A 13,359-nucleotide genomic window follows, 5' to 3' on the forward strand; every position below is an offset into this window, starting at 1 on the left:
CTTGTTTGCTTCATGCAATTAAAACTGACCTTTAAAGCTACAGGAAGCAATTTGTCTACATTTGAGTAGTAGTGTGAGAGTGTGTTTTTATAAATGATCACTGTGACCCTTTGTTTACATACTCACACACACAAACACATTATATCTATTATTTATTGCTTTTCTGATGTCAAATGGCTGTACTCAACACGGAGATCAAGCAATAATGTAACTATGCGCAGAGAATAACTCATGAATATTTTGACTCTACGACCTTCTAACCAGGGTTACGCGGCTTAATGTAAATAATTAGATGACATACATTTGTTAGCTGTAACTGATTTTGCAACCCTTTGACCTGCTACCTTGCTAAATCATTCGCCTCCAGTGCTTCAAGATGACAACAATGATGTTAATTTGGTGCCTTCACAGCCACACGAATGCAATACATATCTCTGGAACAAATTCCCACGCTGTAACCACGAGCTAACGACTTCCATTTGAGTGGCCTCGCTAGCCAAGTGGGAACACTGTATACCTCATCATTGTAACATCGCTAGGTCGGTTCTGACTAGGGATGCTCATTAATAATTGATAGCTGACCCTCGTTAGCTGATCATTAACCGTTAACTGATGGGGTGTATTTCCACAAGCATAAACAAAAGTAATTGAAGATAATAAAAAAATGTATTAGCCTACTTGTAGTAGGCAGTATATTACTTTAAATCTTTTAAAGTAGTGTCATGAGAAGGCCCATATTAAAGATGAGAGTCGCTCATAGGAGGGATGAACCACGGACCTCTCTCTCTCTCTCTCTCTCTGGTCGAAAGTATATCTGGGTGGCCCGCCTTCATATGCTAGTCTATGTGTGGAAATCACTGAGGTGTAACATGGAAGGCAAAGTTTGTAATCCTTCATAAATGTTTATGTCATTATATTTAACAGTTTAACTGATGGTGTTAATCGGCCAAAGTCAGTTTTGTCGGTTGGCGGTTGAACAGTTAATTATAAACATCATTAGTTCGACCAGCGGCCTTTTTCGCATCTTCACTGCAAATAAAGGTGAAAATTCCCCCAAATAATCTAGAAGGTATCATACATGTAACGGATAATGTTACAATGTTACATTTTCAAGTATCGTGAGCAGGTCGTTATCGTGGAATGGAACCTCAACAGGGTGAGCAGGACGCCGAAGTGAAGCGGAGGGGACTTGTCTTCATAGTTTGACACAAAATATTGATTTGGAAATTATTTTATTCATTTAAAAATGACTTTATGTATTTTTTCCGTTTGAAAATAGTCCCTTACTCGCAGTGAGAGCTGTGTCCATAGCAACGGTTAACTCTAGCCTTCTTAAAAGGAGCTAAGCTAGCTGTTTTTACTCACATTAGATGGAAACATTTCCACTGATGGTGAAGTACTACAAGTTGAACAGGACTGCAGGAATCTGTCTCGTCACTGACATTTTCTTTTCCATTCACCGTCTTTAAACACCGCCGTATCCCGTACTGTGTTCTGTTACATGTTAGTTCATGTGCCGTCTTTTTGTAGATCTCTCTGTCGTAGCCTTCAGTTTTTGCATCGTGTAACCTTTATTGCTTTCTCTCCGCTGTTTTGTGTCTTTTCTTTGTTTCCCTCTGTAAACAGACCGACCTCTGATTTACTGGCCTTCTTTCGGCTGATTGATATGATTACAGTTAATCTTTATAGCAACGGTCTGTTATCGAGAAATAGCAGACCTCGGAATGCTGTGATTAACCAATCAGAATCAATACAACATCTAACACAACCTTCAACACCAGCTGTGTGTAAGTTATAACAATGAGCTCCAGTTCTGTCTGCAGATAGAGTAACATTGTGAATTCCAGCTTGTAAAGGAGGAATAAAACCCGGCGTCTGGAGTCACAGTCTTTATTTCAGGTTCAAACAGTCATGTGAACCAGAATTAGAAAACGACGTGTGAAGATCACAGCCTCTCTGTTCAGCTGGGAGAGACGGGGTTTGAGAACAAGGTGTGTTTCTCCAGCTGAGAGAGAGTGTGAGACGGAAAGACAGTGAGAGACATCAGCGCCAGTTGTGTGGTTAATTGGAAGCAGACATAATTAGTGCTAATTAGGATAATAGCCATTCGTCTAGAGATCCATCCACCTAATGGGACTACAACAGTCACTGAGCTGCACACTCACACAGGCGCACATGGAGCTGTTACCATCAATCCAACCTCCTTGTTAGGAAAATGTCGTCTCGTACTGTAGATTTATTGTATGGCCTGTTATGTATTTGTACCATGAGAAGAAAATGTTTTCCTGTGTGATTTTATGTGAATAACCGCTTTATGTGTGCAGCGAAATGACAGGCAGACGTAGAGCAGGGGTAGAGAGGAAGCGAGTCATGGAGCTCCTGTAGCTGAACAAACAGAGAGGGGAGAGAGAAGTCTCCCTCTTCTATTTACCCAGCATCCAGCTTCATCCCTCTCTCCTCGCCCCTCTTCCTGCCTTCACCTCACCCTTGCCCCGCTTTGCTTTCCTTTCCTGTCTGTACCGCTGCCTTTCCACTTCTCTCTGCCTGTCCCTCGGCTATGCCAGGGGACATTAAACAAACGCAGTCTGTCCAGCCGCCCTCTCTAACTCTTGCATATAAACACTCACACACCAATTACTTTCCAACCGCAGGCCCAAGGCTGTGTGTGCACAGCTTCCTCGACTGTGTGTGTGTGTGCGGGCACGCTCTTCCTCTGCCTGTGTGTGTGTTTTATGTAGGACTTATTGGCAGTGGCAACTTGCCAAGCCGCTGAACGTACCACAGAAAAAGTCTCCCTTTCTGTGTCCGTTTGACCGTTTGAAGGAACTGTAAAGGTGATTGAGGAAGCAAGCCTGTGATTCAGGCACTGCGTTAATTGCAAGTCACAGAGCTGCAGAGTGTGTAGGGCAGAAGGTAGGGAAATGTTTTCTGAGTCAGTGAAGGGGCTGTTAAAATCTCTCACAAACACATTAGCGTTCATTACTGTTGTAACCTCGACCATCATTCTTTTTTTCCACTCTTTCTCCCGCTCTTTATTGGTCTCATGTGCAGTCACATGTGCAGGCTGTATTTCTGTGAGAGGGAAATCACAAAGACTCACCATGCAGAACTACAACTTTAACAGAGGATGACCTTAGATTGGGTTATGAGTTATTTAAAAGGTGTGGACTGCTTTTGACGCGAGAGAGGAGAAGTGCACACTGTAAGGGCCAAATAGGAAGTCATTACATTTGAGGTAGCTGTAACACACACGGCAAACCTCATACTGTGACAAATCCTAATACCACAGCATACAGTGATATTTGAGATTATAGTCTGCTTCCATCTTTGTGCCAACAAAAAGACCCTGTTCTGTTTCACAGTTACAGTCAGCATAGAAAAGGTTCCGTGTGGAACAACTCGCGTGCAGAGAGCCCTGACCTCTACCCCATCAAACACCTTTGGGAGGAATTGCGACACTGTCTGCAAGCCAGGCTGTATCAACATCAATGCTCGGCCTGACCGGTGCTTTTGTCACTGAATGTGAACAAATCCCTACAGTCACAACCCGAAGTCTGCTGAAAAGCCTCCCGCAACAGTGGAGGATTTTGTAGCAGCTACTTGACGGGCGGGACTTCAGAATGAGATGTTCAGTGATCTGGGGCTCTGATGAAAGATCGTCATTATCATAGTCATCAAATAGTCTACTAGCTTTTGTTCTCAAGTAGTCCATTAATTGTCTTATCAGACAAAAAAGTGTACGCCTTTAAAGGTAGAACAAGTAGGATTTATTGGTTGCAGTTTGTAAGCATAACCTTCAAAGTTTGCCCTTCTTCCCCAGCTTAATAACACCAGGAGCTTCCTCAAAGATTCAATCTTACAATCTTGCTTCTGGTGGTTTTTAATTTGAGTCGCATACTCAAACCTGAAATGTTATTACTGGCTGGGTATTACACACCTGCAGACCAAAGGATGGCACTACGGCTGCACCATGATGGCCAAAATGACACTCACTCACTCACGATCACTTTTATATAAGCAAAGCATTGCTTTTAGTTCCAGTTTGTGCTACATTCAGGCTCGTGTACACATTTTGCATCAAACTAAGACTTAAAGACTTGGGTTCTTTACCTGAATTTGGTGCATCATGGGTAATTTGAGTGTGTCTTTGGGAGTTGGGTGGATCGGGTGCCTCGCTGTACAGCGTCGTTGTTATGAATGTCTGACTTGATGCTGGACAAAGACCGGGAGTAGTGACGTTATTCCTCTTGGCCTTCATACACTCATCATGCTGCACTTTGTGCTGTGTTTTTCAGCTGGTTGAACAAGTTAGTTGTGTTGCTTTGTGACACAGACACTCTTTGTACATTTTTCTTGCTTAACATCACTCACCCTGAACCCGAAATACCTCCAAACAACCTTGAAGAACCATTTCGGGGGACCGGTGTTCTGGTTTAACGAGAGACGTGCTGTCTCCCTGTTTTAGCGTAACAACAAACAGCATTCAAAACACGACTAAGCTTTTGTAGCCTACATTACACATTTATACAAACACTTCACAAGGACAGCTACGTACTCTCGTCCTGTTTTCAACAGCTGCTCTAAACTACGGCCACCACAGACTCATTCAGCTGAAAGTCACCACTTAACATGGTCACTCGTTGAACCGAAACAGCGGTCTCTGTTGTTTACTCTTCCACTCGAAACTGCCACTGTAAGGTAGGCGCTCATGACAGCTCCACCAAAATTGAAGCCAAATCTCTCCATCGAGCAGCTTGTAGTTTAGGGAGCGCTTGATTTGATGTGTGGCGAGTTTTCTACAGGCGGAGCATCTTAAACATCAATATCGCCATCAAAACATGTTTAATTGTGGGAGGACAAAATCATGATTGTGATTAATGTAAGTTTAATTGTGCAGCCCTTGTTGACATCCAGAAATATCTTGAACGCTACAAAGTATGCATAGGCAGACAGAAGGCCTCTGCAGAAACAGACGCCACCGCACACTTCTATGGGGTCATAATTGATGATTAAGAGGCAAAATAGTGGAGACTATATAAAATATGTGTCCATGTCCTTTGTCTGCTTTGGCCCTACATGGCCTAGATTATACAGGCTCCCAGACAAAGGGAGGCTGCGTGTGCGTGTGTCTGACTGTATGTCTCTGAAAGAGCCCAGTGGGGGCCTTTAATAACAAGAATGTTTCCCTGTTATCATTTTAATGTAGTCCAAAATGTTTTGGCCCTGATTCAAATTGGGATAGACACAATCCAGTCCATCTAAATAGTTGATGCACATTTGTAATGCATCAGCAGCCCGCTTCCATTATTTCCTCTCATTTGGTTCAGCTCCAACGGGCCTATTATAGAGATGTGGAGATGTTTTGTGCATGCTGTGTTTTCTCCCTGTTGTTGATTACAAGATAAAAGCGAAGCCGACATTTTTTGTTTAAGGGATTTATTGACAAGTTTGGAACAAACGCTGAGGTCCTACAGGAGGAATGCCAATGAGAGTCCATGTTGTTCGTGCCGCACCACCCTGCTGGGAAGTAGAAGGCTCATAATAAAAAGGCTCACAGATTGAGCCACTTACATTTGACGTGTTTCAGCATATGGTACATTACTGAGGGGGGGTTTATTTAGAGAGAGACTCGCATTTCTTTTAAGCATCTGGTCATTAATGAGACTGCAGGCCAGTTTTATTCCTGTGTTTGCAAACAGACTGATCTAAACAGACTTTGACAGCGTCAGAAAACATGAATGACTTAGTTGCCATCTTTTATTAAGCTGTTTCAAAAGATCTGTCAATCAAACTCAGGATAACAGCAGATTTTAATCACCTGTTTTGAGTAATGACGGCAGAGCTACTCCTTTGTTTTGGCTAGAATCGTTCATAACAGCCGAGCAGGTGAACTGGTGGCATTAATAGCTACTGTGTTAGAAAACCACAATCTCCGCCTTCTTTATAAAAAAGAACCTTATCTCTCGAGACCCACACAGAACAAACCTCACTGTCGCAACAATGACATAATAATATGACCCAAGTTTAAATCTCAATTTAGCTTGTAGGCTTTTTTTCCCCTTCGCTTATTTGGCATTCAGAAACTTGAACAAATGTTTTTTTAAAGATAATTTTTCGAGGCGTTGCATTTTGTCTGAGCAAAGGGGATTAAAGAATGTTCAGCTAATATACTGTAAAACAAATCTCCCACCCCAGGCTGTGTTAACAATAGCTCAATTTAAACTATGCATGGAAAATCACTAAAGCAGTCACTGTCACGCTCCTGGCAGCAGAATGTCAAGAGCCGCTGGCAGTGGTCCAGTTCTCAGTCTTAACTCAGTTAGACTGCTTAATCCCATTACAAAAACAAATCTATCATATTTTCCAAACTACATAAAACTGTTGTAGGAAATTGGCAAAGTTCTCCTCATTGTCTTTTTTTTCCTCACTGTATACCGTTACTATAAAGAAGTGAACAAACCCCATATCATCAAAGACTTCCAGCTTCTGCTCCAACCCAATTTACCCCAAAGCGTCACCACAGCAACCGGCTGGAATTACCATCAGCCACTAGCAGAGAGCATCCTTTGAAATCTGTGAAAAATCCTTCACTGGTAGCGTTTTGTTCACAAAGAGTCGCTGTGCATTCAAGCTCAGCCATCACAGGAGTGAAACCCTTGATAGATGAATTGCATATTTATCCTCATAGAGTCCAATGAAGCTAACAGGAAAAGTTTGTATTGTTTTGTCAGACCAAAAGACAAGGCACAAGTGAATTCCCCTCCAAGTTAAGGGTCTGTAAATCAATAAAATTAGAAAGACCAAAACAGCTTTACTGCTTGGGATGACTTGTTATGCTAATGCTGCTACAGCTTCTTCTTTTTTTAATATCAGCCTTTGCTTGCAGTCTTGCAGATAAACAGAAGAAAGAAAAAAAAACACCTATCAAAGCATATATTGATGAATACGGTACAGAAGCTTCCCACCTCCGCTCTGCATTCAAAACAACACTCTCTCTGCAGCTGAGTTTTATAGTTAACAATTACTTTAGGACAGAGAACACCGCACCACAACTCAAGCTGACAGGTCATTCTGAGAGCAGGAATGCTAAAAAAATTTGAATACCTACACCCGCGGTAAAGTTTGTAATAGCTAAATTCTAAGCCGGATTTATACCGCTCCGCAGACACACACATGGTGCGGCGTTCAGCAGGTATGAACCTGCGTACGTTAACTGTCAATCACACCAACAGAGAATCATGTGTCCATGTACTTACACACCAAAGCAAACATCCGGTTTAAACGGCTGCAAGGAGCAGTGAATGCTTCCAACTGTGTGAGTGCCTGTGTGAGAAGGTGTGTGTTATGAGTGCAGTGTAATATGTGGGTGTCTGGCAGCCACTTGATTTAGGAATGAAGCTGCCAAAGAAGCCTGCTGTCTGGACACGGTTTACAGTGGAGGATCCCTCCTTCTGCACTGCCGCCGCACTCCTCCAACCCCGGGCCTCTGTGTGTCAGGCGCAGAGTGCTTTAAGACGGTGGCTCGCTGCCTATCGCAGATTTTGAGGGAGGGCAGGCGGGCCGAGGTGGGCTTCAGTTGGCAGGAGAGGCGGTCTCCAGACACGCACACAAACGCTCTTACACGCACTTAAATATGTAAAAAAAACACAGTCATTCATGCGCTGCCTCGCTCACTCATCCTCTGGCCTGCGACATGTGTGTACTAATTAGCTCTTGGCACACTTGTATGTGTGTGTTTATGTGTGTGTTTTGCAGTCAGTCTTGCAGTGCGGACACCCGTGAGTGTTTATTAAATGAATCCTGGGGCCAGACACTTAATGAAAGACCAATCTGGCGTGGTGCTTTGGTTCAAAGAGCTCAGGGGTGGAGGAAGAAGGGGGAGGTAAGACAGGACAGTTGTGTGGAGTGAGGGGGACAGATAGTGTGATTAGAAACAGCTTGAAGAAGAAAAATGCAGAGAAAATTGGATGAAACCAAAAAAAGAAATGTGCAGATTGTAATCTTAGAGAGAAAGGAAAATGGGCTTTGAAAGCGGCTGTTTTTTATTATTCGAAGGGGGATGAGGGATACAAGGAGCAATGCAAGAGGAGAGGGGAATAGGATGTAGTTGATTACTGTGTTTTAATTTTCTTCTTCTGCCTGAGGATAAACTGTCACACACACACACACACACACACACACATATATATATACACACACGCGCACACACAAGCAAGCAGTCATGCACAGTTTAACAATCGAGTTTGTCTTTAATTAAAAGCAGGGACATTTTCGTCAAGTTTAATTAAATGTAGAAGTAAAAGAGTGCAGAAACTTGCATGTTGAATTTATGTTTTATTAACTGCATAACCATTCAGTCTAAATGAAAAGGCTCACGTAAGCAGCTCATATGCACATCTATGCAGACGCCTGAGGGTGCGCCTGATTATATTGTAGCTCTTAGGATGAGATGCTTTAGAAACCCTCCGGCTACTCGGAACAAATAGGAACATAATAATTATTTTTTAAGTGATTTTCACACAAATTGAGGTCCTCTAATCTCTGTTGGCTCGCTTCATATTGGCAGACTTAATGTGTTACTTTTTCATATGAAAGTTTACAGAGAACCAAGCTTTAGACCTCGAAATCTGGAACAAATGGGAGTTGGAAGCAAATCTGTGTCATCACAAGTTATTTCACATACAACTGGTACAAATCAGTGACTGTTCATAAAGATTGAAGAGGCATCTTCATCTGCTCTCATTGTACAAAATTGAAGCCAAAATGTCCCCCCGTGACAGATGCTGCCAGCTTGTGCTGACGTAATTTGGAGCCAGAGCTGTGCAGTCAAGATCGGCGGGTGGAGCCGCCGTAGCCACTTACAAAAACACACACTGAGAAACAAGGATGCCGCACGTCTGCGTGTTTAACAGCAGAACAGCTTCTTGTGTCGGTCCGAAGCAGATGTTCACAGATATGTAAACTTCAGTGACTGTAGTGATTGTTTTAATTATGGCTCCTCTCGCCGTTCCTCCTCTACTCTGCTAATCCGGAACAGATCGGCTGCAGGAGCCATATTTGTCAACAGAGCTGTCAATCATCCTTTTTACAGCATCAAATAACTAATTAAAACTACTCTTGTCAGAAAAATGAACACTTGGACGTAAATCAGCCTGATAAGAACTAACTATAATGACAGAAACCATGTTTGAGAAACATGTATTTGACGTGTATTTTGATTTTATAGTTTGACTCATGTCCCATCTGTTAACATGGAGGAGGCGGGCTTTATGACCTATAATGCAGCCAGTCAACAGGGGGCGATAGAGAGGGTTTGGCTTCACTTTTAAGGAGCTGTCATGTCTTGCATCTTTTTATACAGTCTGTGGTAAAAATATATATGAATGAGGAAAACTACAACAAGTAGAAATACTTGTAACTCATTCACTTGTTAATAAGCCATCTTACTGTTTTAATGCACGGTCCCGCCCTCCCGCTGAGCTCCTTTCACTTTGAATCTTAATAACTTCGCTCCACCCAGGCTCTCTCCTCCAGCAGACACTACAGGCAAGTGGAGGCACGCCTTCACTGTCTATTAATCAGCATGTGTTGGGTAAAATAGATGTGATAAATTGCGCTGGTCAGTGCACTTAATGAGCTTAACAGCTATTAATTGCATTATAGACTGTGGCGAGGGTGTAAAATCTTTCCTCACTGTGCGATAGGTGAAAAAGAGAGGAGAGCAGAGAGGTTTGGTGAAAGCCTCTATTTCAGGCAGTGAGATGCAGCTGAGAGCACACACCACACACATACTGTACATCAGCATACACACACACACACACTCACACAAATAATGTCAGTGTTGGGGTTGTGGGTCTGGCTCTTGTGGATGTTCTCCTGGGAAATCACACTGAAAAAAATTAGACCTGAGGAATTCTGTGTGTGAGTGTTTGTGGGAGTGTGTGTCAAACTGACCAACGTCCTCCTCCATCCCCTCCTCTCCTCAATCAATTTGTTGTTCAATCAATAGCTTCTATCTTCATTTATTGCATATACAGATAACTCCTTTACTGTGTCACTGGGTGCGTACTGTAAAGGACTATCATGTTCTTCTGTGCACGTCATTACAGACATCTCTAAGCTGGTGGATCACATTGTTTAAGCTCCATCTGATGGTGCAAGCATGCTGTTTATAGAGGTGGAGCTTAAATGGAAAGCAGGCGGCATATGAAGTGTATTATGTGATTATCAATCATCAGGAAGTCAAGAAGCTGTGCTCAACTTCAAAGTGTTGCTAAAGACAGTGCAGACCTTTACACTGTATGTATCTGGACTCTGCTACAAGCCACATTAATGCCTCTATCAATAAGTCTGTAGTGTTTGCAGTGTGTTGTTGGTACACATTATATGGTATCGACTCAAATCAGCCTAAGTGGCTCAAGTTCTTTTTATGCGCCTGCCGAATGTTGGTCCTCTCTCTCCGTTTCTTTGAGGATGTGCAACTGTCAATAAAGCTTATTTAAATTTGAAAGGTCAGTCTCTTGCAAAGACTCGACAACCAAATGAAGAACAGAGCTACTTAGCATCAACAGGCTGCCACAGGTCCAGTTAGCCTGAAGAGCTCTCCTTTGAAAGATGAAGTGCTCTCAACCAGGCTGCAAACTTTGCCACTGAGGCTAATATACTGTACAGTGCTTAATGTAACTAGTCTGTCAAAAGGGGCACTATGTGTGAATAATTTAAGCTTATTTTGCACTCAAGTTGAATTTTATTCCACATTATTGAATTGATATTCACGTGAGCAGAACATGCACACCAACCAAATACAATAAAACCCTCTCGCCTTTGCGTCTGCTGAAAATATCGTTCAGTCAGGAGAGACGTCATGAAGAGTGAACAATTATTAAGTTTGGAAAGAATGAAATGTGCAAAGTCTTTGGCGGTTAGACCCCACTGTGATGCCCTCATGTACTTGAAAGGGTAGAGAGGCCGAGAGCAGGATAGGATACCCCCCGATGGAGTCTAGACACTTCTGGTGATGAAGACAGGATGAGCTGAGGAGCTGGGCTTGGACACTGAGATGGATTGGAGGTGAACAGGGTGGAAGTGGGTCGCAATGATCCAGCTGAAACAACAGACAGTCCGCGGAAGAGAGAACAGATTTAAAATTTGACAGCAACAGGATGATTGGTCGACAGACGTTGAGGCTTACTCTGGTTGGTTTAGTGCTTAAATAGTATACGCCCATAATCAGCTGATCACCAGACAGGAAGGGAGACAGAGAATGTGACATGAATGACTGATGGCTAATGAATGAAGTATGAACCATAGACTGTATGAAAAGATGGACAACAAGCAAGCTCCCTAAAAGTGAAGCTAAAACATCTCTATCGCCCCCTGCTGGCTGGCTGCAGTATAGGTCTTAAAGCCCGCCTCCTCCATGTTAACAGATGGGACATGAGTCAAATTATAAACTCAAAATACACATCAAATAAATGTTTCTCAAACATGGTTTCTGTCATTATAGTTAGTTCTTATCATGCTGATTTATGTCCAAGTGTTTGTGAGTGATTTTTCTGACAGGTTTATTTTTAATTAGTTATTTGATGCTGTCAAAATGGTGATTGACAGCTCTGTTGACAAATACGGCTCCTGCAGCCGATCTGTTCCGGTTTAGCAGAGTGGAGGACGATACACGAGAGGTCATTGAAGTTTCCATATCTGTGAACATCTGCTTCAGACCAACACAAAGACGCTGTACTGCTGTTAAACACACTGATTTGAGGGATCTTTGCTGCAAGTTAAGTGTGTGTTTTGGTTAGCGGAAGTCGCTACGGCCGCTTCACCTGCCGATCTCTACTGCGCAGTCTCTGGCTCCAAATGACGCAAGATGGCAGCGCCTATCACAGGGGTTTTTGGCATCACTTTCGTACAATGGGAGCAGATGGAGACGCGTCGTCCATATATATACAGTCATTGGTATGCACAGTCTTCCTGCTTGAACTTATGCTGAGCTACATTTCTAGAAATAAACACAGCAGTATTCAGGCTCATGCATACTGCTTGATTATTTATGTAGCTTGAAATCACAAGTTTGTCCAGTCGCTTTAAAATCTAAACACAGCATGCAATATGTGTAGCTGTGCTGCAGGGGCACAGGAACAGACAGACCATAAGAATAAAAGACAGTCATCTCACTTTAATATCCTTGATTCTCCCTTTGGTCATATTGATTTTATTTCAGTGTCAGCGCTCAGGTTAGAATATTGGATGATTTCCATTCACTGACACGCCGAATACGCACTTCACTAAAAACATCAACCTGCGCTTCCTGCCTGGCGGCTTCTGTTTCCAGACACACGAGCTCAAACACATGAAAATCTGAGCGCAACAAATTTATTTCTTACGCCCCTCGACTCCCTCCTGCTCTCCTCTCCCACGCCGTCTACCTCCAAAATCAACTCTTGCTTTGATGCTCCCCTGAGCAGCAACAACGCAGACTTACGTAAGAACAGCCTTAGATTGAGTGCCTGTGTTGTGTATGTATGTATTGATTTCTGCTGGTATGTGTGGAAACAAGTACGGATCAGTGTACGGAAGGAAGAGGAAAACAAGGAGAGTGGCCAAAAAGAATGAATGAGCCACATATCAATCTGAGACAGGAGGAGAGATTTATTTAAGCTCTCTGAATCCTCTTTCCCGTCTGATGACTGTATTCAATGTTTTCTTCTCCCAATACTGCATTCTAAATGATCCATGTAGTAAACACTCCTTTCATCTGAGCCTTAGTTTGAGGAGTGTCGGAGACGAAGCAGCATCTTTTGGTTTGTTGTCATTGTGCTTTCTAATCCCTTGTTGTGTGTGTGTGTGTGTCTCGTTTTTGCAGAACAATCACTTTGGACAATCAGCTGGTCGTTCTTGCAACCACTGCGGCGGATGCGGGACGTTACCACGTGGAGGCGGTGAACGAGATGACGGGAGAGAACATGACGAGTCCCGCCGTCTACCTGAGCATCTCAGGTACAAACTCTCTTTAAGGTTTGAGTGAGTCAGAATCGGTTCAGTTTACATCTAATGTACCAATCCAGCATATTTAACTCTCCCTGAAGCACAGCTTTATTCCATAATCACAGACGTCTGAATGTGGATTACAAGACTTTTATGCTCTTTAAGAGTTGCTGCTTGCTCATTATTTGATTGTACTTCCCGTTTTCAAGCTTTTAGGGAGGTTGATTGAGCTCTCTGTGCTGAATGAATGTAGTTTACTAAAATATAAGTAAAAACTCACAGCTTTAATAGAAGTCTCCCGTTTTTCTTGAGCTGAGGAGGCAGAAGTCGGTTTGATTGGCAGCCTAATTACTGTTGACAACCCGCAGATAA

The 13,359-nt window shown here is 42.8% G+C and overlaps 1 protein-coding gene across 1 annotated transcript in view; it reads left to right on the plus strand.

Moving 5' to 3' along the window:
• Positions 1-13,359, plus strand: part of LOC138594264 (protein sidekick-1-like) — a 252,273-nt gene that overhangs the window by 106,714 nt on the left and 132,200 nt on the right. The window contains exon 5 of the mRNA XM_069665307.1: positions 12,866-12,999. Coding sequence (XP_069521408.1) covers positions 12,866-12,999 — 134 coding nt within the window. The remainder of the gene's footprint in view (positions 1-12,865; positions 13,000-13,359) is intronic.

This window comes from Semicossyphus pulcher, unplaced genomic scaffold (genome assembly GCF_022749685.1).
Source record: "Semicossyphus pulcher isolate SPU_LCO1_2020_fin unplaced genomic scaffold, fSemPul1.0.p SCAF_17, whole genome shotgun sequence".
Taxonomy (NCBI): Eukaryota; Metazoa; Chordata; class Actinopteri; order Labriformes; family Labridae; genus Semicossyphus; species Semicossyphus pulcher.